Below are 24891 nucleotides of genomic sequence, written 5' to 3' on the forward strand. Positions count from 1 at the left end.
GTATATTTGGCACATTGGGGGCACCCTAAATGTTTATCTGAGTATATTTAATCTTGTTTTTTTGTTCTTTTGCAGAATACGCCCCACCTACTTAATTTAAAGGGTGAAAGTAGTGTCTAGACTCCATCTGGACAAGTCCTTTTTATGCTCACTCGAGGTAATAAAAAAAATGTATTTTTTGAAAAAAGAACACAGAGCCTGGGGAATATGAGAAATATAGCATTGAACTAGCATACAAGGAAACTGAAAAATTTGTTAAAAATCAATGGAGTTTTGTCTGCCTGTGTGACTAAAATGGGAGAGACCTGGCAGGCGTGAGCTCCATCTCTTCCCCTCAACACCTGCTGCCTCAAACTTTGCATTGCAGCCCTGAGGACCATGCCAGGTCTGCTGTGACCTGCTCTGAAACGGTCCAGCTCTGGGAGGAGAGGAGGAATCCTCTCCTGTCCTCAAGAGTCTCAGTACCAGACACCATTTCAGTATGCTCTCGCTATCATACCTTATAAAACAAATTAGGAAGCATGAATAATTCCAAAACCTTGTTTCATTAAATTGTTTTGATCTCCATGCTCACCAGTCTTAAAAAAAAATAATAAAAATAAAAATAATCAGTTATGCTGTTTATTACAAAATCTTAAATAGTGAGAGTATTCTAAAATTCCAGGAACACATTTTGTTGTATCTTACATGATTAAATTCACTTAATTTTTATTGTTCTAAACACTTGGTATCAAGAGAAAACCTGTACTTACAATATATGGGGCTTTGGTGTGAGTGTATCTACTTTTATATATCTATGTGGATGATACTGTTGTATAGTAACTCTTTTTTAAATATGTTGGATTTTGGAAACTGAACCTTGACATTTTGTCATGAAATGTTGAATCAGTGCAAAGCATATTTCAGAGTAAATCACATTTATTTTTAATATCAATATCTAATTATTTTGTTTATATATTTAAAAAGGGAAAACATTTTGTTCTTTTTTTATTTCACGAATGAGTTAAAGTTTGATGGTTTTAGTTCTTCAGTATTTGTAAATTGCATTTTCGCGTATATGTGTGGATATCAAATATATGTTTAACAGTAAAAAAAAAAAAAAAAAAGAGTCATTAGAGACCCGATTTGTACTCTGCTACAAAAGAATATTATGTAGTCAAAGGCATGTGAACAGGAAGAAAACCATCTCAATCAAGAATAATAATCCTAATTTAAAAATTAAATTATTAACAAAATACATTGGGCAGTTTACACAATGCTTCCTTGTCACATTATTTCAGCAGTAGTATTTTGTCTAGGGATTGTAGTCACAGTGAAGGTCGTTTTTATTTTTTACTTTTTAGATTCTTTCTACAAGCAGCTACCTTTAGTTTATTGAGAATACTGCTGGGTTTTTTGGAAACATGTGACCTACAGCTTCTTGGCTTCCCTCATCCATTGAGAAGAGACTTAGTCATCCATCAGCGTCACAATGGGTGTGACTCACAGAGTGAGAAGAGAACTGAAGGACTCCTCACACACATGAAGGTGCTCTGAGTTCGACGACGGAAGCCCAAGCTACCAGGAGGATCAGCTTGGTCAGGGTGCACTTCCTTCCCTGTGCACAGCAGGAAGACTGCATTCGCCTGAGCAACTCACCAGCAGCTTCTGCCTTCCGATTCAACTGCAATAAGGTAACTGGTGATGAGTTTTGTTGTTTATTCCTATATCTATCAAGTCTTTGATTTTCCTTTGAATGAATCAAGTTATCTTTCAGGCTGTGGTCACTGTTGCTATTTTCCTTTAATACAGCATGTTAGAAGGCAGTGAGAGGAGTCAAGTCCATCTCACGGAAATGATCTCAGAATCCCACCTTCAACTCCAGGTCTCTCCTCAAATGTCCTTTAGCACCCTCAACTCACAATTAAATTTATATCTTGTTATTCTCTGTGTACCTGTTTTAGACCTACAGTGAACCTTAGGATTAATTGGAAACTGGAGAGAGAAGGGCTCCCAAAAGCATGAGTCTTAGCTGAGTTTCTTACTGAAGCAATGGATTTGCTGCCAACTACAGGTCTCATCTGTTGACCCACTTGCTTTACCAATATTATTATCAAATGTCAGTTTATGTGATCTCTCTCTCTCTCTCTCTCTCTCTCTCTCTCTCTTTCCCTGCCCCCCTTTCTCTCTCCTGAATGAGCAAAATAATTAGAAATAAGCAAGGAAATTTCTGACAGTGCACATTTGATCCCTGGATCCTGGGATGACATCATGACATCAAAAGACCCGCTCAGATACTTTCTCTCTATTTATGATCCAGTGTTGTGGCTCTCTCTTTCAGTGACTTGATTTTTTTGGCAATGGGGACAAAGTTTAAGTAGAACACATTCATTTAGAGTTGTACAAATAACTCTGAAATGTCCTACTACACCATTAGCCTAAGGATAGGGACTGTTTTATCTCGATATCCCTTGCCATATCTATTAGATGTTCTAAAGCTATTCTTGGCTTATGCTGCATGAGATGAAAGTTAAATGTTGCATCATATATATTGAGATTTGAAAAGGATACCCAATTTTAAAAACAAATCTTGATGTTTAAATGCAAGAAAAAAAAACTTAGCTCATTCATTTCAAATGGGGAAAATCAGAATTGGTTTTGAAATCCTTATAACAAATGTTACTTTCTTAAGGGACAGTATTTAAAGACTCTACCCTTTTCTTCTATTCAAAGGTAATTATAGCTGAAAGAAATATCCTGAATGGTTGAAGACCCTCCCTGCATCTCTACATACATTCTCTCCATATTCTAAACTTTGAAACTTTCTCTGACAAGTTATAGTAATACACAATATATAATCCCTTCCAGTTAGCAATTATTAAATTCATTGGCCATAAATAAAGTACCTATGGTTTTAACAATAATTCTTAACCTGCCTATACTGTTAGCAAGCATATTAGCAAAACAAAACTAGCAAGTACTAGGGATAATTAATTAATAATTGTAGGGATTACAGCAAATTATAATTGAGAAATTTTGAGAAAAGAAAAAGAAAATCAGAGACATTTCTATCCTTAGAACTAAAAATGCAAAATGGAAACCCAGCAGGTCTTCCCAACCTAGGAGCAGGCTGGAGAAACAACAGCTGTGTTCTCAGGAGGTCGGGTGAGTGAATATGTAGAGAAGTATACAAGCTCGCTTCTCCCATCACTGTCCCACTACCCAAAGCACAGACTGAGTAGGAGGACTACCTGCCCTGTCCTGGGAATCAGGACTCAGAAGAACATGACCACCTAGAGAGAGGAGAGGTTTCATCCCACTGCGAGAGGGAACTTCCTTCCCAGTATGAGGAAGATCATCGCTGCTGTATCATCAGCATCAGTTCGAATCACTATTACTTTAATCAGCCCCTCAAAAGCATGTTTGCTGGGGGGGCACAGTGGCATATGCCCATAATCCCAGTGGCTGGGGAAACTGAGACAGGAAGATTTCAAGTTCAAGACCAGCCTCAGCAACTTAGGGAGACACTTAGCCAGACTCTGTCAAAAAAAAAAAAAAAAAAAAAAAGAATGAAAAGGGTTGGGGATGTGGCTCAGTGGTTAAGTATCCCTGATACAGCAACCCCCTCCACACACACCCCTCCACCAAAACAAACAAACAAAAACAAACACATTTGCTGCTTAATGCAAGCTACATTTCATATAGGGTCCCTTGACTTTTTTTTTTTTTTTTTTCAAGTTTTCAGACTACTGGGTACCCAAATTGAATATTCTTTTTCACAAAACATAGTTCTTTAATTATCTTTAATTATATAACTTTATATATCTAGTTTGTGTCATTAGGCTCCAATATAAATTTTTCTAAAAGAAAAATGCAGTAGAAGTCTCTGAAAGGTCCCTTGTGTTAGAGAGAAACAGGAGTTTTTATTTCAGTACAGTAAAGAGGCAAAAGGAGATCTGTGTAAGTTAAGGCTTATGACATTTAAATATAAAAGAAATATACCTGTTCTTCAGCAGTCAGTATGAAGAAAGTCTGTGTAAGAGAATTCCCAGACAGAAACTTTCCAGAAATCTCTTCCTAAATACTCTCTATTTGATTCATTTTGGTAAACAACTCAGATGTTGATTCAAGTTAGGCCACAATTGCAACAAGTTCAAAGTAAATAAAGATTGGACAAACTCCTCAAATATGACTGATTAGTGTTAGTATTACTTGCTAGAAGAAAATCCTTTGTGGAGTTATATGGAAATAAAATCAAGTGGTCTGGGAAGAACTATCTAGAAAGGACTCCACATTTCTCATAAAAGGTGTATCTCACAACATTACTGAAACATTAATGTCTATTTTTTTAATCATATCATTTAATTGTAAATAAGAAGTAAAATCAAAGAATTTTAAGTTTTTTGCTAGGAAATTAAAATTTTAAAGAAGCAGAAGTAAGCAAGGACAGTAATCAAAAGCAATATTTTCCCATAGCTGCTGACAGACAGTTCCTATTTAAGCACTCTGCATGCAAATGAAAGAGAAAACTAGTTCTCCTTTCTTGGTTCCTTCTGCATCATTGTGGCATACTAGATAATTTTTGATGAAATGTTTTTATTCCTCCCATGGAGTGATAAGGGTTGTAGTTCTCTCTCCTAAAGGTTTAGGAGTTTTGAGATTGAAGTTTTAGTTCCAGGTACTTTAATGGGTGACCTTATTATGTATGATATCTGCCCTATACTGGAAATATTTTGATGATTAAATGAGATAAAAATTACACAAATGGGTCTCGAAACTTTTTAAACTCATCAACATTGGAAGTGTGGATATTTTATTATTATAATTATCATTACCCTTTTGCCTTGATAATTCAGAGATCTCAAAGATTAATCCAGTCATCATGAGAACCTTAGAGGCAGAGTGGAGACATCCTTCTAACTCCCTCCCTTCCTTTTTTCCTGCAGCAAAATTTAATAGACATGAGCCTAAGGCCAAGGACCTCACAGGTACTGGAGAGTCCAGGAAGGGCATGCACTGCTTCGGCTTATGATATTTAAATATAAAAGAAATATTTTTCTTTTTCTCACCCAGAGTTGAGTGGGAATACAGATGTCACCAGACTATCAGTCCCAGAGTCACCACAGTGACTGTACCTTGAGCCAATTAGCCTACGTTTCTGAATATGTGTCCTTATCTATAAAATGGAGATATTTTTGTCATGAGGTTTAAGTAAGATGAATATTTATAGACCCTAGCACAGGGCGTAGAACATACTAAACACTCAATAAACCATGGTAGTTACTATCACTCTTACCCACCTTGACAAACCAGGGATCCCACAGACCAGGAATTTCCCAGGAGCATATTCATATTCTACATTCTGTAGGGTCAACTGACCATCCAGCTGAAGGGCATCCCAGGGGAACCTGGAATGGCCCAAACTCAAAATAGTCAGAATCCAGGCCTCACAAATGCTGGTAATAATTTTTTAATTCACAGATCATGGTATACATAATTTGTTCTCTGCCTCCTTTCCTCTTCCTGAGAAAAAGACATTTGTAAAAAATCATGGAAATTAATACTTCCAGCAACAGACTATGAGTATTTTTTGTAAGTAATAAAACTTTACTGTGAAAGTTATAAAATAATAAAACTCTCATAAAATAATAAACTCTCATCCATGAGACAATACCAAGGAACCAGTGACTGAGTTTCCAGGAAAGTAATTTTGAGAAGTTCTGAACCCCCAAGGCAAGGAAGTTCCAGACCAGTGGTTCTCAATGGGGGTGGTGATTTGTGCCCCAAGGGACATTTAGCAATGTCTGCAGATATTCTTCAGTCGTGAGGGAGACGTGCCACTGGCATCTTGTGGATAGAGGCCAGAGATGGTGCTAAATGTGCTACAGTACACAGGACGCACCCCACCCCAGGCCCCCCACCACTAATCATGTGACCCAAAATATCAAGAGTCCCGAAGTTGGGTTGGTCATACCTGGAAATGAGGGAAATACAGAAAACGTCCCTCAGAAAGTGGAAGTGATTGATCCTGCCCGACAATCACGAGGCTCTTTCTGTGTAGCTGGCATCATCACGTTAGTTCCTAGGTACTCTCCAAGGTAAATGCTATGTCCCCATTTTACAGAGAGAAAAATGGAGGCTCAGAGAAGATGAGCAATTCGTTGAAGGGTTCTCTGATGATAGGAAAACGGACCAAACCTCTACCTACCTCATTCTGGGGTGCAGGCTCCTAACCACAGCCCTACTGGTTTGATCCAAGAGACTTGTACTTTTACTCAACAGTTTGTTGTGAGATAAATTGGAAGACATAGCAGATAAGCAAGTAACTGAGGTCAGTACCCTGAATCTGAATGGTTGCAACCAAGGAACCATGTGGAGATGACCAGAGTTTACAGAGTGTGGCTGAGGCAGCCCTGTTACTTACTGTTATTCATTTACTTCTCCGTGGTCAATGAACCAATTGGCCATTTGTCAGCTCCTATGTACAGGTCATTGTTCTGACCAGGGACCACTGCTTAGAGGTGATATTTTGACTAAAAGAACTAGGAGAGATCAAAAATGTGTTTGATTTTTTGTTGACTTAGTCCAATGACCTAGAGAAATGTGAAATTTAGAGACGAGGAACTAGCATTTGGGGACAATAACATTTGGAGTAAGGACAGACTTTGCAAAATTGAGATCAGGGTTAGCAGTCCCTAGGATTCAGGGTACATGTTGGAACATCACCCTCTGTAATAACACTCAATCCAGAGTACACCTCATTTTATTGTGAGTTCATCCTTTTTTAAAATTTGTTTTATTTTTAGTTGTTGATGGACCTTTATTCTATTCATCTATATATGTGTGGTGCTAAGAATCAAACCCAGTGCCTCATGCATGCTAGGCAAGCCCTTTACCACTGAGTCACAACCCCAGCCAGGGAGTCCATCCTTAACAATCAAAAAGCCCCTCTGTGCTTCTCATCAAGGGAAATGAATTTGTTTAGGGAATGAAGAGGTTGGAAAGATGACGAGGGGACTCAGGTGTGGTGGCGCACACCTGTCATCCCAGCACTTGGGAGGCTGAGGCAGGAGGATCTCAAGTTCAAAGTCAGCCTCAGCAATTCAGCAAGACCCTAAGCAACTTAGTGACACTTTGTCTTGAAACAAAATATAAAAAGGGATGGGGATGTAGTTCAGTGTTAAGTGCTCCTAGGTTCAATCCCTGGTACAAAAAAAAAAAGAAGAAGTGGAGAGGGAGTCCACCTGCTTCAGTTTAAGTTTTTCTTTTTCTCCAGTGCTTGTAGAGTTCAGCTTACCAAAGAGAAAAAAACAGCAGCTTGGTATGGAGAGTTACTAAATTCCCAAATCTCGACATTCTTATCTCATTTTATGTATGAAACCAAAGAAGTCCAATGAAGCAGTCTCAAAAAAATATGCATTTTTCCTTTGTCAAATTTTAACATTTTATTTTGAAATACAGTTGTCCTTCGGTAGGTATTTGTGAGGGAATGGCTCCAGGGACCCTCCCCCACATACACGGATACCAAAACCTATAGAAGTTCTAGTCTTTTGTCTAAAATAGCATCGTATTTGCATATAACCTGTACACCTCCTACTGTATACCTTGAATCCACTAGTGTACACTTTGAATAATCTCTAGATTACTTATAATACCTAGTACAATATAAATGCTTACATATAGTTATATATGTAAGCAACAACCAAAAAAAAAAAATAGTCTGTGTTTGTTCAGTTCAGTATAGACACAATATTTAAAAAATATTTTCATTCTTCAGTTGGTTGAGTCTGTGTATGTAGAACCCACTAATATGGAGAACCAGCAGTAATTTCAAACTTATGGAGAAGTTGAAAGAATAGTACAGCTGAGATTTCCCAAATATTAACATTCTACCATATTGTCATTCTCTCTTTACACATGTGTAGTTTTGATATGTTTATTTATATATAGAATAATTATTTGAAAGTAAATTGAGGACACAATGCTTCCTATTTTTGAAATCTTTATACTTTCTAAAAGGCAGGACATTTTCAATGTAATATTAGTATAATTATCAAAATTGAAAAATTAGTATTAACATAATTATATTTATCATGTTTATAGACTTGTTCAAATTTCATGAATAACATGACCTTACAATATTAGGACCTAATAATGACTCAATAATGTTCCTTCTGGAAAAAGAAACAATTGTTTTCTAGTCCTTCGTCATGTGTTACATTTGGTTGTCTTATCTGTAGTCTCCTTTAAAATGAAAGTCCTTGGTCTTTCTTTCCTCACATCAGGAGCTTGATGTTGTGAAGAGCACAGGTTCATGTTTTGGGGAACTGGAAGATGATTCCCCAGGCACCATTAACTTTGAGTGTGTCCTTCCTACTGTGCTGTATCAGGAGGCACAGTCGATTTGCCCCGTAACTAATAATATTCATCTTTCTCACTTGGTTAACGTGGCATCTCTCAGATTTTTTTTTCCACTGTGAAATCACTATCATTCTCTTTTTAATTAGTAAGTATCTTTGGGGGAAATTCTTCAAGATTCTATAATTGTTGTCTCTCGTCCAAATTTCACTCAGTAATTTTAGCATCTGTTGATCATTCTCGCCTTAAACCATTGTTACTATGTCAGTTGCCAAGTGTTGATTTTCTAATTACATCATTCATTTGACATTTATTAGTTGGCATAGTAAATCTAAAGAAGAGCTTTTTCTTTTCCCCATCTATTTGTTTATTGTTGTATATCATAATGAACTCATGTTTTCATATCACATTCAGTGAGTTATGATCTGTTATTATCAGTATTTGTTTTGATGCTCACATTGTCTCATGCTTGCCCAGGGGAGTCTCTTCCAACTGGCTCCAATGTACTTTGGGTACATGCAACATTCTTGGAGCACTTTTTCACTTTCTGGCACGAGATATTCTGGGTTCATTTTGTACTGTTCTAGCCCAGCCCTGATATTAGCTTCTCCAACAATTATGAATATAATGCTTAAAACTCAGAGCCCCTGAGCCCTTGATTTGTTGTTGCTAATAGAGTTCCATTGCTTATAGTTCATCAGGTAGGTCTTGAAAGATATTTATCTATTTCAGTGTCTTCCTACCAATATTAAAAGTCATGAGTTCTTACTGACTCTTCCAACTCTAATCCATTTCCTTGAGGCTCATTCCAGCCTCTCCCTTTCCACATTGGCAACTCCTCTTTCTTACAGTATGAAACCTGGTCTCCATTATCCATGATATATTTACTCACTTTCTCAATCGAGCAATTTGAAATTTCAGGATTGTCTGTTTTCAAGTTATGGTAAAGGCATGGACTTTGTGTGATGTCATTTGTCCTTGTTAAATTGTAAAAATAAGTACACACACAATGGAGTATGTTCTAGGAAATTTTGATTTACATGATTGTCATTATCACAGCTACCTTACTTTTTATATTTTTTTAGATATACATGACAGTTGAATGTATTTTGACATATTATAAATACATGAAGTATAACTTATTCTAATTAGGATCCCATTCTTGTGGTTTTACATGATGTGGGGTTACACTATTCATGTATTCATATATGAACATAGGAGAGTTATGCCTGATTCATTCTGTCTTTCCTAGTCCCATCCTCCCTCCCTTCCTTCATTCCCCTTTGTCTAATCAAATGAACTTCTATTCTTCCCCATACCCCCTTATTGTGAATTAGCATCCACATGTCAGAGAGAATATTAAGCATTTGATTTTTGGGGAACTGGTTTATTTTACTTAACATAATAGTCTCCAGCTCCATTCATTTACCAGGAAATGTCATAATTTCATTCTTACTTATGGCTGAGCAATAATCCATTGTGTATATATACTACATTTTCTTTATCCAGTCATCTATTAAAGGGCACCTAGGTTCATTCCATAGCTTAGCTATTGTGAATTGAGCAGCTATAAACATTAGTGTGACTGTATCACTGTAGTATGCTGATTTTAAGACCTTTGGTATGAACCAAGGAGTGGAATAACTGGGTCAGATGGTGGTTCCATTCCAATTTTTCTGAGGAATCTCCATACTGCTTTCCAGAATGGTTGTACCAACTTGCAGTTCCATCAGCAATGTATGAGCGTACCTTTCCCCTATATCCTCACTAATACTTATTATTATTTGTATTCTTGATAATTACCATTCTGACTGGAGTGAGATGGAATCTCAGTATAGTTTTAATTTGCATTTCTCTTACTGCTAGAGATGTTGAACATTTTCTCATATATCTGTTGACATTATATTTCTTCTTCTGTGAAGTACCTATTCAATTCCTTTCCCAATTTATTGATTGGGTTATTTGGGTGTTTTTTTTTAATTTTTTTTATTTTTTTAGTTCTTTATATATCCTGGAGATTAATGCTTTATCCGAGGTGAAGGTGGCAAAGATTTTCTCTGTAGGCTCTCTGTTCATGTTCTTGATTGTTTCTTTTGCTGTGAAGAAGTTTTTTAGTTTGATATCATCCCATTTGTGTGATTCTTGATTTTACTTCTTGGGCTTTAGAAATCTTTTTCAGGAAGTCTGTTCCTAAGCCAACATGATGGAGAGTTGAGCCTACATTTTCTTCTAGTAGGTGTGGGGTCGCTGCTCTAATGCCTAGGTCCTTGATCCACTCTGAGTTGAGCTTTGTGCAGGGTGAGAGAGAGGGGTTCAGTTTCATTCTGCTACATGTGGATTTTCAGTTTTCCCAGCACCATTTGTTGAAGAGGCTATCTTTTCTTCAGTATATGTTTATGGCATCTTTTTCTAGTGTGAGATAACTATATTTACATGAGTTTGTCTCACCACAGCTACTTTTTTTTTTTTTTTTTTACATGTTGTTTCTCTGTCTGTACATGGCGTAAAGGCATACCATTTGTGTAATCATAAATTTACATAGGGTAATGTTGTTTGATTCATTCTGCCATTTTTTCCCTTCCCCCCCACCCATCCCACCCCTCCCCTCCATCTATACAGTCCTTCCTTCCTCCATTCCTGCCCCCCTCCCTAAACCCAACTCCAACCCCAATACTAACCCTTCCCACCCCCTCATTATGTGTCCTCATCCACTTATTAGCGATATCATTCTTCCTTTGGTTTTTTGAGATTGGCTTATCTCACTTAGCATGATATTCTCCAGTTTCATCCATTTGCCTGCAAATGCCATAATTTTATCATTCTTTAAGGCTGAGTAATATTCCATTGTATATATATACCACAGTTTCTTTATCCATTCATCAATTGAAGGACATCTAGGTTGGTTCCACAATCTGGCTATTGTGAACTGAGCAGCTATGACCATTGATGTGGCTGTATCTCTGTAATATGCTGATTTTAAGTCCTTTGAGTATAGGCCAAGGAGTGGGATAACTACTTTTTAAATGTAACTTTTAATGCATAGAACTACAAAGGTGTCTACTATACTGAAATACATCCAAAATATTTAAATGTTTTTCTTTAATTAACACATGAAATAACAGAATATGGTAGCAGGAATGATATTCACCATTGCCACCTTTGAAGTGGCAATGAGCTTGAGCCATATTTTGAGATAACTCTAACAATAGCAATGTGACATAAAGATATCTGTGATTTCTATTGTAACAAAGTCACAAGAACTACAAATACTGCTGAGGCTTTGTTATAATTCAAAGATGTGCTGAATTTCAGTTACAGTTTAGAGAAAGTAAAATGGAATCTTTGCCATCCAAGGAGGCAGACCCCTGTGTTGTATTCATGACCCTCTCAAGTTTCTGTGAAATCTGTTTGCCTGAGGAGCTTTCACAGATGCCCAAGTCATTCATTCACCTGAATGCAAGCCTTTAGGGCTCATAATCCACTTTCATACCCAGGAACAGAACCTGCCTTCTTTACAGATATACCTCAAGAATCAATTGTTTTCCCCAAACCTAACATTTTAATGTGTCCCTCTGGCTTAATATTTATCAATGGGCAATTCTTTCAACTTTCTTTTTTTTTTTTAAGCTATAGATCTTTTAGGGCAAAAACTGAAAAGAGCTCAAACTTTCCTTAAGAAGTAAAAAAATATATATTACATGGAGTTACTTTTATCTGAAATATTCTTTCTTATACAATGATAGACATGAAGTGTTGTGTGTGATGAAAATTCTGTCTACATGTTTGATGATTATATTCCCCATTAGGAAAAGAAAGTTTTTACATGTATAGTAAATACATATATAGAAAATAAACTGGAGTTAAATACACCAGAATATTAAGAGTCAAATGTGATAATTATTACTACCTTCTTTTATTTTTCTGTATTTTTTTCACCATGAATATAAGTTGCTTTTATGCTCAGAGAAAATATTTTACAGGGTTCAAAGGAAAACCCAGAAAATATTGTAAGAAAACAATGTCCAACATTTATAAAACTGCTTGGCCCCACAGCTCCTTTTTGAACACAGTGTCCATGAACAGTCATGATTCTAGAAGCATCTACAAGATCTGCTCCTCAACTCAAGCCTATTGATTGTCCTCTGTGAGGCACTCAAGGCCCTCTAGATTCTAAGGGAGGTTCTAAATCAGGGACAAAGGTACTGTGTGGAGATAGCAGGAAATTTTCTTGGTCATGGGGGAAGAAATAATGTCTTTCCCTATTTCCTTTGGCTTCTCTTCCCTCCCCAGGCTGAGGAGCCAATGTAGGTGTGCCTGTGTGGAAAGACTTGGGTGACCTTCTTCCCTAAGGCTGTCCCATGGCTGTGCAATGGGAGGGCTGGGCCTCCATGCTACACTCAGACCTGAGGCAGCAAGGAAAGCCTTCCCTCTGACTGTTGGCCACTTCCTCCCCTGACTCTTCCCCAGCCACCAGTGTCCACAGTAAGAGTAGCATAAGCTGAGGGGACATACCACCACAGGCGTCTGAGGAAAGGGAAAGGCATCTCCTCTTGTTTGATGGTAGGCCTTCATCTGTCCCCAGCCCAACAAAATTAATTCTCAAATGGTTTTATGCCACTTATGGTCAAAGCCTTAGTTTTACAATCTCTATTTGCTTCACTTTGTCCTCTGTAAATGTGAGGTTTTTTTCTCAGAGCAGGCTGGCGTCCATAGAGGATAGAATCTGAAGATTTGGAATAATGGGTTGGAACACTGTACATTGGCCAACATTTCTCTTTCAATCTCTTCCTATTCATCTCCCTCTTCTCGCTGCAATTACTGGAGTGTGCCGCATTGAGCTGTAACACTTTCAGAGCTGTGTTGAAGGTTGACATTAACCTATTTAAAATAAGAAGATGGAAACCAAGTTGAGAGTGTTTTCTTAGTGACAACAGTAAAATGCTCTCGTTTTCCTGACAGTCTAAAAATTGGGAGTCTACTAGAACAAATAAGACTGATCTACACTTTCTAATAGATTTAAGCCTGTTTTGCTTGAATTTCACAAAGTGACAAGCAGTAAGATTTTACAGTAAGAATCTATCTTTCCAATGGATGAATTCACAAGTGAAATTGGTGTCACCGCCCCACACATCTCCAATTCGCCACATCCACCCAGTGACCTGTGTTAGCTTTGCCATGGTGTCTCCCTTTCTCTCTCCCATTTAATTTCTCTGAATTCTCCTTAGATAGAATTTTGCACTACCTTAAAGTAGTATTTTATCCTTTAAATGGCCAACAAACAACCAAATAAAAATAAATAAGAGGTCATTATTTTTAACTTTCTATTTACCTATTCAAATACACTAAAGTATCTCCAGTTCATCAAGCCTGGGTTATAGTACTTTGGTGCTTCTAACTTGGATTTTCTTTCTAATTTTGAACACTCAGGATACCATCTTCTTTTGTTGTACAAGAAAGAAGTGTCTCATCACATACAAGGAAAAAAATGCTTTTTGGGGTGTTAGCCCTCCTAATCCTCTGTGCTTTTCTATGGAATTATAAAGGACAACTAAAGATTGCAGACATCACCGATAAGTACATTTTCATCACTGGGTGTGACTCGGGCTTTGGAAACTTGGCAGCCAGAACGTTTGATAAAAAAGGATTTCATGTAATTGCTGCCTGTCTGACTGAATCAGGGTCGACAGCTTTAAAGGCAGAAACCTCAGAGAGACTTCACACAGTGCTTCTGGATGTAACTGACCCTAAGAATGTCAAGAGGATTGCCCAGTGGGTGAAGAACCAAGTTGGGGAAAAAGGTGAGAGACATGGGACTGGGGAGGATGGGGAGATAGGAAAGTAACTAAAAAAAAAAAAAAAAAAAATGTGTTCAGATTTAAATGGACTTTCAATAAAAATGTCTCCTAAATACCAGCTGTGCACTTCTCTAACCTCAGGAAAGCATCTGAGTAGTTCCAAGTTGCAGGCTGTCTGCAGACATGAAAGACACCAACCAAATTATGCTTCAGTCTTTTGTCCCAGTGGGCAAATTTAGAACAGAGATGAAGACACTAACTTTCCCTGGTCTTCTGCCATGAAGTGTTACTTCCACCACATACACAGCAAAGTGATTGGAGTTAAATCTATAGGAGAATATGGGAGCAGACCCAAATCACCATCTCCATAGCTGGGACCCACTTTTCACTACAGAATGGCTCTGGAGTTCACACATTTTTCAGTGGGTGAGGTAGGAAAGGACCTGAACACCTGAGTTAACACAGGTAGTCCTGGTGGAGTACTGAGCCCTTGGACTCTCATTCTGCCATAGATTCTGCTAAGGTAGCTGCATTCTGAACCAGAAACTTTTAATCAACTTTGTACAGTATTTGAAATATTCTCATGGAAGAAGATATTGGGGTCTACAAAGGAAAAACAAATGTAGGTATTTTTCCCAATAGTAATCTTATCATATACCTGAGACTCTAAAGCACAAACATAATGATTTGATAAGGCTCCAAGTAATTTTTACTGCTTGAATTCCAACCTTCAGCAATATTAAATGTTTCCCATCATAAATCAAGCCAAATGAATGATTAGGTTTTTTTTTTTTCACTGAAAATAAACACGAAGTGGATTGATATCACCCTATCCATAGAGAATATTTTAAAAATATTCTCTGGCTTTGCCATTTAGCAAAGTAGAAAAAAATAGACCTATTTATTCTACATCTGAGATGGAAATTTAGAAAGTCTCACTCAGAAAGTATCAGTATTTGACATTTAGAAACAGAAATAGAATAACAGTGAGACTGAATTTCAGTAAAAGAACTTCAATTATTTGAATTTAGTCTCCCACTCACTCTGCTATCACTTCCACAAACTGCAAAGTATTTCTTAGCAGTAATAGGTCTACGAGGAGGAAATGGCTCCATTGAGTAAAGCAGAGGCTGAATTTCCATCCAAGATGCCATGTGATTGCCACCTTCTACCACATCTCCTTTCTTCCCTCTGGGCTCTAGGTCTCTGGGGTCTGATCAACAATGCCGGTGTTCTTGGGGTGCTTGCTCCCACCGACTGGCTGACAGTGGAGGACTACAGAGAACCTATTGAAGTGAACCTGCTTGGACTCATCGACGTGACTTTAAATATGCTTCCCTTGCTCAAAAAAGCTCGAGGGAGGATTGTCAACGTCTCCAGCATTGGAGGTCGGCTTGCATTTGGTGGAGGCGGGTATACTCCATCCAAATATGGAGTGGAAGGCTTCAATGACTGCTTAAGGTAAAGCAAACTAGTTGACTTACTAGGAAATAATAGCTGCTAACATTTATTCAATGCGTAGTATGTACCAGACACCCTACTTCCTACTTTAAACTATTTGCACTTTATAGACGATACCACTAAAACTAAGAAAGATTAACTAACTTGCCCAAGGTCACCCAACTAATTAGTGGTAGAACTGAGATTTGAACTCAAGTCTATCTCTGTTTTACTTTTTGCATTAATGCATGATACTGATAGTAGTGGTAAATTTATACTCAGGAGGTCAAATAGGGAATTAGATACAGCCTAAATCAGCATAGATCTCTCCATTGCTCTTATTGTTTGTTACAGACACAACAGTACTGTCTTAAACCTTCTGTAGAAAAGTATCAGTTTTTAAATGGCTACTCAAAGCACTCTATCCAAGTTTTACAGCAGCATTCAGTAGGAGAAACAGAGGGGTGCTTAATCCATCCTATGTGGAACCAGAACTTTTCATTATCAGTTCCAAGCCCTCAAGTCCAAGTGGTTTCTTGCAGAAAATGGAGGCATATTAAAATTGAGTCAAAGGAAATGTGTAGAAAAATCCCAGAGGATAATGTAGTACCTGCAGGCTGATGACAGCAGAGGCATTTCTATCCATAGGATTGAAGGGACAAGTAAGGGAAGTTTCTAGAACCTGGAGACTCAAAGGTTGTCAGCTTTCTTTGAGGAATACTATTACCGGTGTCAATAGCACAGGAAGAATAACTAGGCTTACCTCTTCTCCTCTTGCCCTCTGATCTCCCAAAGGCACATCTAATCCACTGTGTCCACTAGGAGCCAGAGTATATGTAGCTAATGCAGGTCCATCTCCCAGGAAATGGTGCTGGCAGGATGGAGAAAGCCACTGGAGAAGCAGTTGGAAGATATTTAACCAAATGATGCCAACAGACAAGAGAAAACATCTAAAATATCTAATCTAAAATTAGATATTATCTTTCCATCAATTCATCAATTTGCTTATTCAATTAGTATCTGTTGAAGCTGTATGTTAGATTTTATGATGTATACCATAGGTCTCAGAGTAGCTTATTAATAAGAGGTTGGATTATTCCACAGAGATTACTAAAGATAACAACCATCTGGTTGCTAAGTTTGAATCTCCCAGGAAATAAACACAATGTTGGAGCAATTCCTACAAGACATTCATGTGAATTTAAATCACCTGGGGATCTTCTTAAGATGTAAATTTTGACTGAATGCATCTGGGTTGGGGCCCAAGATTGTGCTTTCCTAAGGAGCCTTCAGTAGTGTCATGACTCAGGGATTGCACTGGGAGCAGCAAAATCAGAGAACCTGTTATTCTCCTTGGTTGACCTTTGGTTCCGCTCTGCAAGTAGCAGTATCATGAAATTTAGTATACTTAGGTATTTACTTACTTTTGAAAAGGTATTTCAACTGAAATATTCATGAAATTTGCAATGCTACTATACCTTTGCCTGAAAATAATCAGTTAAGAGTGTTTATTTCTTTATGACTCCTAGAACTGGTATTTTTATTATGCCTGTAGGCCACAGCATTTCAGAATGTCTATACATAGTAGGGTTTGGGGCAGCAGCACAACTGAAAGAGGATTGGGGCTCTCTAGAGTCTTATTTGCCCTGCAAGCATTATTGATATCAATACTGGTCTCACCTGGTAAGCTTAGTTGGGTGTCCCTGAATTGTGTGCTATTTTCCTGGGTGGGTGGGGAGATAAGCCTTCCAAAATACTGTCTTGTAATTGCTACTTCCATGATCCGATGGAGATCAGACAACAGGGGAATAAATACAACCAAACTAGAAAATAACCTTTTTTACTTTAATGTAAGTAATATACCTTTCTAGATCATTCAAGGTCAAACTAATTTGCATTTTAGTAAAATATATTTCAAACCATACAATAGTTATGTTGCTAGCAGTCAGGATCTAAAATGAATTAAACACATTTTAAGTTCATGAAGAGAGCTTTTAAAAAATTTGTGGTGAGGACCTCTGTAAAATTCATTATATATCTCTGGTGGAAATATACATCAGCTTTAGGAAATGATTATTCATGCACTGGTTTGCAATACAGTGTTTTACTCTAAAGGAAGGGGTGAACCAGGTAGGAGGTGGCATGCACCTGTAGTCCCAACTACTCTTGAACCCAGGAGTTCTGGGCCAGCCTTGACAACATAGCAAGATCCCATCTCTTGAAAACAAAATAAAAAGAACAAAGAAAGGAAGGAAGAAATAAACAGGAAGCAAGAGAGAGGGAAAAGAAAGGAAGAGAGGGAGGGAGGGAAGGAGGTTTTATTCCTCTAAAACCTTGATGTCCAGTAAATGAACAGGCTTCTGGTTTTCTCTGGTGATGAGATGGAACTCCTCACTCAGCATAGAGGGCTGGGGACGGGCACAGCAGAGGTCATCGCCTGTCTCCTTCAGCCTTTGTGTTGCAATCTACTTACATTCCTAAGGTGGAGGTAAACTTGTCCGTCCAGGCCCGTCATTAGTCCATTTTCCCAGAAGGTACTTTGAGTGCTCAGAGGGAACAGTCTTAACTGAGAGCTCATCAATTTAGTGAGGAGAGTATGACTTCAGGAGAGGAGCCCTGGACTGATGTGGGGTGAGGGGTCCCACCCAGATCCCTTTCCTCTTTTGCCACTAACCAGCCCTCACTTCACCATGAGTTTGTTTCTTTATTTGCAAAATGAGAGGGTAGAACCAAATACTTCTTCCCAGTGCACCCAATTCTGTTATTCCATGAAAAGATTCATGAAAAAATAGTCACTCAGATGGAAAACATAAAATAAGGGCTAATGAGGTAGCTCAAGTGGTAAAGTGCTTGCCTAGTATGTGAGTCGCCTTGGGTTTGATCCTCAGCACTATAGAGAGCGGGGGGAAGGGAGAATGGCAATTAAGTTTTTAAATAACGATAAAATTAAAAAACCTCTTCAATTGTTCTTTTTGCAGACGGGATATGAAAGTTTTTGGAGTGCACGTCTCATGCATTGAACCAGGATTCTTCAAAACGGAATTGTCAGATCCAATAAAGGCAACTGAAAGAAAGCTTGCCATTTGGAAACATCTGTCTCCAGACATCAAAGAACAATATGGAGAAGGTTACATTGAAAAAAGTGAGTTTCCAGGTGACCCAGCGTCCTCTGGGATTCATTGTCCTAGGGAGCACAAAGGAGGCTCAAACACAAGTGAAGACAAGGTTCCCACAGTAACACACCAATGGGGATCTTAAATATGGATCAGGATCTCTGTTCGTTCCTGTCCTCTCTTGCTTCTCTGAGTATTAATGAACATTAACTGAGCATATGCTAAATACCAGGTTCTATAAGTACCTAATGAATTATATCATTTACCCCTCAGGAAAGCTGCTGGGGTGGTAGGTAAGCAGAGACTTGGAAAGGTGGAGTATCTTCCCCAAGGCTTGGCAGTGCCTCCTGGTCAGACCAGGACCTGCACCCAAGCAGACTGGCTCCAGGACCTGTGGTCTTCATCTCTGCACACAGCTCCCCTTCTGTTAAACACCAACCACTCTTCAACATTGTCCAAGAAAGGTTCAGACTCGGACCCTCAACTAGCTTAGGATCTAGCTGACAACAAAAAGTAATTAAGTGAGACTCTACAGCACACAAGAAAATTGGTCATTCTTAGATGTGACCCTGAGATCCAGAAGAGGTGGAAAATGGTGTGGTCTCTAATTGCACAGAGTTCAGACCAGGAAAAGAACATTGCTGTTTAAGAATCTTTCTTGGGACAGATCAGGTTTGAGTAAGGCCTGAAAAACAGGAAGGAATTATTTGGGTGGAAATTTTATGGAGCAGGAACACATAAAGGAGGAAATGGAAGGAAAGGTAACAGAAATCAAAAGACTGAGTCAGGGATGAAGAATAATAATAAAGATTATGTAATGATGACTAACACAGCAAACATTTACTATGTACTCTGTAGCCATTCTAAGTGCTTTACATGGACTCTTTCATTTATAATCCCCACACAAACTTGATGAAGTACATACTATCAGGAATTTGTTTTTTCATTTTATGGAAATAGAAGCATAGAGGAGTAATTTAGCTAAAATTGCACAGCTAGTAAGTGGAAGAGCTAGATTTGAACCCAGCCAGCTCACTCTGCCACTTATTCTTGGACACCGTGCTATGACGTGAACAAGAAACTAAAGAATTGTCTCATATTTCCTGTATCAGAATTCCCCTCCTACCTCAAACTTCCTGGCCCTGTTAAGGTTTGCTTCCTGGCCCTGTTAAGGTTTGCTTGCTATTCCTGAGCTCCTGCTTTGAGTTCAACAGAGTCACATCTCCATGTGTTACTCTGTCCCTCCAAACTATAATCTTATCAAGAGACAAGTCAGATTCACCTGCAGAAGTTTTGAACCTGACTGAGCCAGCCACCACCCCTCCACAACACATGCACACACATACACACACACACTATATATATATATATTTATATAGTTTTGATATATATTATTTATATATATTTTCATATATTTATGGCTTATGATATTTATCATATATATAACATATATATATATATAAAATAGAGAACCACTGGCTTCAAACCCCAGCACTGCACAATAAAGTAAAATAAAATTAAAAAATAAATAAATAATGGGATATATGTATATATTCCATATATATTCCTTTATATATATATTTTTAAAATGTCTATTTGACAAACCTCTCAATTGATATCTAACTGTTTTGATTCAAGGACATTAAATATTCTATTTCTCACATACTGACCCAAGTTTCTATGCAGGTTTGGTATAAGACTAAACTAAATCCTTCAGACTTAATACTTCAGAAAAAAAAAATCCCTCATTTAAAAGGCTTTTCATGTTTGATATTGACATTGATACTTTTTAAAAAATGCCTGTGAGTATATCACCAAATTCCATTTCAAGATGTTCTTTTAATTGACACATTATAATTGATACATATTTATGGGGCGCAGTGTGATATTTCAGTACATGTATACAAAGTGAAATGATCCAATCAGGATAATTGGTATACTGATTATTTCCAATATCTATCATTTCTTTGTGTTGGAAACATTTAAATCTTCTATACCAAGAAATATCAAAAAGCATTAAACCAGTTTTATGCTGGTCATTCTTAAGTTTTTCCAAGTCTAGACCTACACTCAGCCATATCCACAACTCCCCAAATAGACTTTACATTTAAGGCTACCTTTCTTCATTTTCCTGGTTAGGGTGGTAGGAATCCCAAGTATCACTAATACTTATTGGGTTATTTGAACAATTTGTATCTAGCTGGCTCTGAAGTTAAAAGAAAAATCTAAATTCATAGATTTTCCTTTGAGAAGACAACTCGGGTGTGTTTTAAGAGCATATAAGAATCATATGGTACCGGAATGTTTTGAAGACCCTCCACATTATTTTCCATAATGACTGTGCTAATTTACATTCCCACCAATAATGTGCAAGGATTTCCCTTTCTCCACACCTTTATCAATGTTTATTATCTCTTGTCTTTTCATAAAAGCTATTCTAACAGGTATGATATGTCATTGTGGTTTGGATTTATATTTCTCTGATGACTAGTGATATTTGTCAAATTTTTTTCATATGCCCATTGGCCATTTGTATGTCTTCTTTTGAGAAATGTCTATTTAGGTTCTTTTCCCATTATTTATTTATTTATTTTTAAATTTTATTTTATTCTATTTTGCAGTGCTAGGGATTGAACCCAGGGGTTCTCTACCACTGAGCTGAATCCCCAGCCCTTTTTATTTTTTATTTTGAGACAGAATCTTGCTAAGTTGCTGAGGCTGGCTTGGAACTTGCAATCTTTCTGCCTCAGCCTAATAAGTCCTTGAAATTACAGACATGTGCCATTGTGCTTGGCTCCCTTTCCATTTTTTAAAACAGGTTATTTATTTTCTTGCTATGGAGTTGTTTGAGTTCCTTTTATATTTTAGATATAAATCCCTTATGAGATAGATGTATGGTTTGAAAATAATTTTCCCATTCCATAAGTTCTCTCTCCATTCTTTTAATTGTTTCCTTTGCTGAAAATTTTTCATTCAATGAAATCCCAACTATATTTTTGCTTTTGTTATCTATGTTTTGGGGTCACGTCTAAAACAATCTTTTCCCAGACCAGAGATGAGAAACTTTTCTCCTGTTTTCTTCTAGTAGTTTTACAGTTTCAGATCTTATGTGTAAGTCTTTAATCCATTTTGAGTTGATTTTGTATGTGGTGTGATAGCAGAATCCAGTTTCATTTCTCTGCATTCACTCTTCACAACCAAGAACCTGGGACTCCAAACCACTAGCAAGCCCTCATCAAATACCTGTCTCTCTAAAGATGTCTTAGCCCATTACTCAGTACTTCATTTGCCTGAGAACAGGGATACTTTAGCTTCCTACTAGGGACATTTTTGGAATGAATTGCTCTTTGTACATAGAATTATAGAGTAGGGGGCATGTGAGTGCACTCCCACATCACACATGTGCATGCACACACATGCCCAAGCACATGTGCACACCTACATTTCCTATAAACACAGCACTCCTTTAAAACAAATTGAGAATCAAACCCATGACTTCTTAGACTCAGGAGCCTCATGATGTACAGTAAGTACCTTTCCCCATTGCTTTAGAGCAGTGGTCCTCAAAGTTTAGTCCCTGGACCAGCAACATTAGCACCCCTTGGAGATTTATTTGAAATGCAAATACCTAGGTTCCACTTCATACCTACTGACTCAGAAACTCAGGAGTTGTTATTCAGAAATCTGTGTATTAGCAAAGCCTCCAGGCGATTCTGCTGGCCACCCAAGTTAGAGAGTCATGATTTAAAGAAAGCATTGTTGCATCCTTTTCTGAAGACTAGGTAGAAAAAAATCACAGTGGGCTTCAATTATAATGACAAATACAAAATAAACACCTTCACATGCATGCTCTCCTTTGCCCCCTAGCCTTCCACTCTGCTTTTCCTCTTCTGAAGAATAAGAGTGATTTGTCTCTTTTATAGGTCTAGACAAATTGCAAAGCACTACAACCTGGGTGAACCTGGACCTCTCTCTGGTGGTCGAGTGCATGGACCATGCTCTGACAAGTCTCTTTCCAAAGACTCGCTATGCTGCTGGAAAAGATGCCAAGACTTTTTGGATTCCTCTTTCTCACATGCCAGCAGTTTTGCAAGACTTTTTATTGTTGAAAGAGAAAGTACAACTGGCTAATCCCAAGGCCGTGTGACTCAGCTGATCAGCAATACCCTTGGGGTATGAGATTAGCCGAATTCACAGTCACATCTACTTTTCAATCTCATTCCTTACCTAATCCAACCTGAACTCATTTAAACCAGGATTGTTTGTAGAAAAGTAGTCTTACCATCATCAGTAGTGTCCCAGGGTTCCTTCTTTAGCCAGAAGGACAGAGATGGCACATCACATAGGCAAAAAATAATACCGAGGCTTTGCCTGCTGGGTAGGATCTAAGAGAAATTGGAAGATTTCCTCCAAAATAATGTACACCACTGCTTTCCCATGCTTATTGAGTAATCTGAATGTCAAATACTATCTCCAACTAGAATGCTTTTATAAGTGGGTTAAAAGTGTTCTGTTATTTGCTGAAAAGAAGACTAAAGGATTGGAACTCAGCTCTTATCAGCTTGGATGGGAACCAGAAAGGAAGAGAGAATGAAGCATTATGTGGCCTTGGTATCCCTGGTATAAGTAAAGGTCATTGGAAAAACAGTAGGTAGACCTGCAAGTAGAAAAGATGAAAAAGACTGGAAAGGAAGTAAGAAACTGTGATAAAGAATGCAAAGAGTGATGGGGAGACTGTAGAGTAACTCTTGTTCCAGAAGGAACCTTTGAGGATGGATGACCTATTGAAGGCCATTGTTGATCACTGATGCACACAACTTTCTGGTGGAAAAGTGGGGATTGCAAAGTAACCAATCAGTCCAAAGAAGAAAAATATAGGTGATTCATGTTTATTCTGGTAATTATCAAAATAACAAGACCCAGAATATCTGGTACAACTTACTGAAGCCCAAGAAGACAGAACTAAAGTGAAAGGCTCTTCAGCCTACAGTTACAGTGAGATTATAGCATCTTGCCACATCCATGGTTCTAAATTGGGTTGACTATGGGTCAGCACCACACCCAGAAGAAATTGTTCCCTAAACAGATGTTTCCCAGATTTCATTCCCAGTACCACTTGTTGAATATTTACATGAAGAAGTCTGGAGTGGCAAAATTCAACATTTTCTTTGCAGAATAATATGATGTGAAAGGGCCAGAAAAATGTGCCAATGCACACACACCTGCCTAACTTGTTTTAAAGAAAATATTTAACATCTGCTTTAGACCATTTGAGGGTGACAGCGATTCTATTCATTTATTCAACTTTCTGGGAACATCTGCACCTGTGATCATTTCTTCTTTTTTTTTAAGTGTGCAACAAATAACTACTGAAAAATACAATTACCAGTGATGTCAGTCCACCTGAACATGTATGTTAAAATTTTGAGGGAAGATGTGCCCATCCTTTTTGCATCAAAATTAAAAATCACAACAAGAATGAGATAGAATTCCCAAAGTTGGTTAAACTATCATTACCATCTACCTGTGAAGTCATCCCCTGCCCCAGAGACAGTTCATCTGTAGATTTCTGATTTCTCCTGGTTTCAGTTAACCACCTCACAGTCTATCCATGGAGCTGATGTTCACCAATATTGTTTTCTACAGCCCCTTATCCTGACTTTGAATTTATAGCTCTTGGATTCATTTCAGTGCCTTAAAATTTGTCACATGCTGTTCCCTGATTTCCCAGACCTCCCAGAGTTACCAAGAATTTAAGAATGTGAAGGAGCCTCCTCTACTGAACTTCCCACCATTCCAGTCACACTGTTGGACCAACCTAATTGTGTTATTTCCTTTGTTTTGCCTAGACTTGAGTTGTTTACTCATTTATTCTAAGAGTTACAATTTGCCAACTCCTTGTTTCATCCACCAAAAACTTTTCTCCTTAAAAGTGTCACCAAACCTGATGTCACTCCAAAATAAAGCCAAGTATATTTACCCAAGCAACATTAAAAGGTCTCTAAACTAAATGAGAAGGTGGGGTATGGCAGTGTAGAGAAGTTTCAACAAAGGCACAGGCCTGTGAAGGCGGGAGGAAGAGAGGGAAGAAGCAGAGGAAGGACATGGGAAGGTCACAGCATCAGGCATCAGGTGTGGGTTGCTAGACTTCTCTCCATCTCACCTTCATGTCTTCTTCTTTGTGCTCTTGGGGAAATAACTTTCCA

At 37.9% G+C, this 24891-nt stretch overlaps 1 protein-coding gene across 1 annotated transcript; it reads left to right on the forward strand.

Moving 5' to 3' along the window:
- Window positions 1-1542: 1542 nt before the first annotated feature.
- Dhrs9 (dehydrogenase/reductase 9) lies at window positions 1543-24669 on the forward strand. The gene is made up of 5 exons (XM_047542883.1): window positions 1543-1673; window positions 13765-14135; window positions 15335-15593; window positions 18551-18714; window positions 22609-24669. Exons 2-5 carry the CDS (start codon window positions 13823-13825, stop codon window positions 22830-22832), a joined length of 960 nt encoding a protein of 319 aa, XP_047398839.1. The 5' UTR covers window positions 1543-1673; window positions 13765-13822; the 3' UTR covers window positions 22833-24669.
- Window positions 24670-24891: the final 222 nt, after the last annotated feature.

This window comes from Sciurus carolinensis, chromosome 3 (assembly GCF_902686445.1).
Source record: "Sciurus carolinensis chromosome 3, mSciCar1.2, whole genome shotgun sequence".
NCBI classification, from domain to species: domain Eukaryota; kingdom Metazoa; phylum Chordata; class Mammalia; order Rodentia; family Sciuridae; genus Sciurus; species Sciurus carolinensis.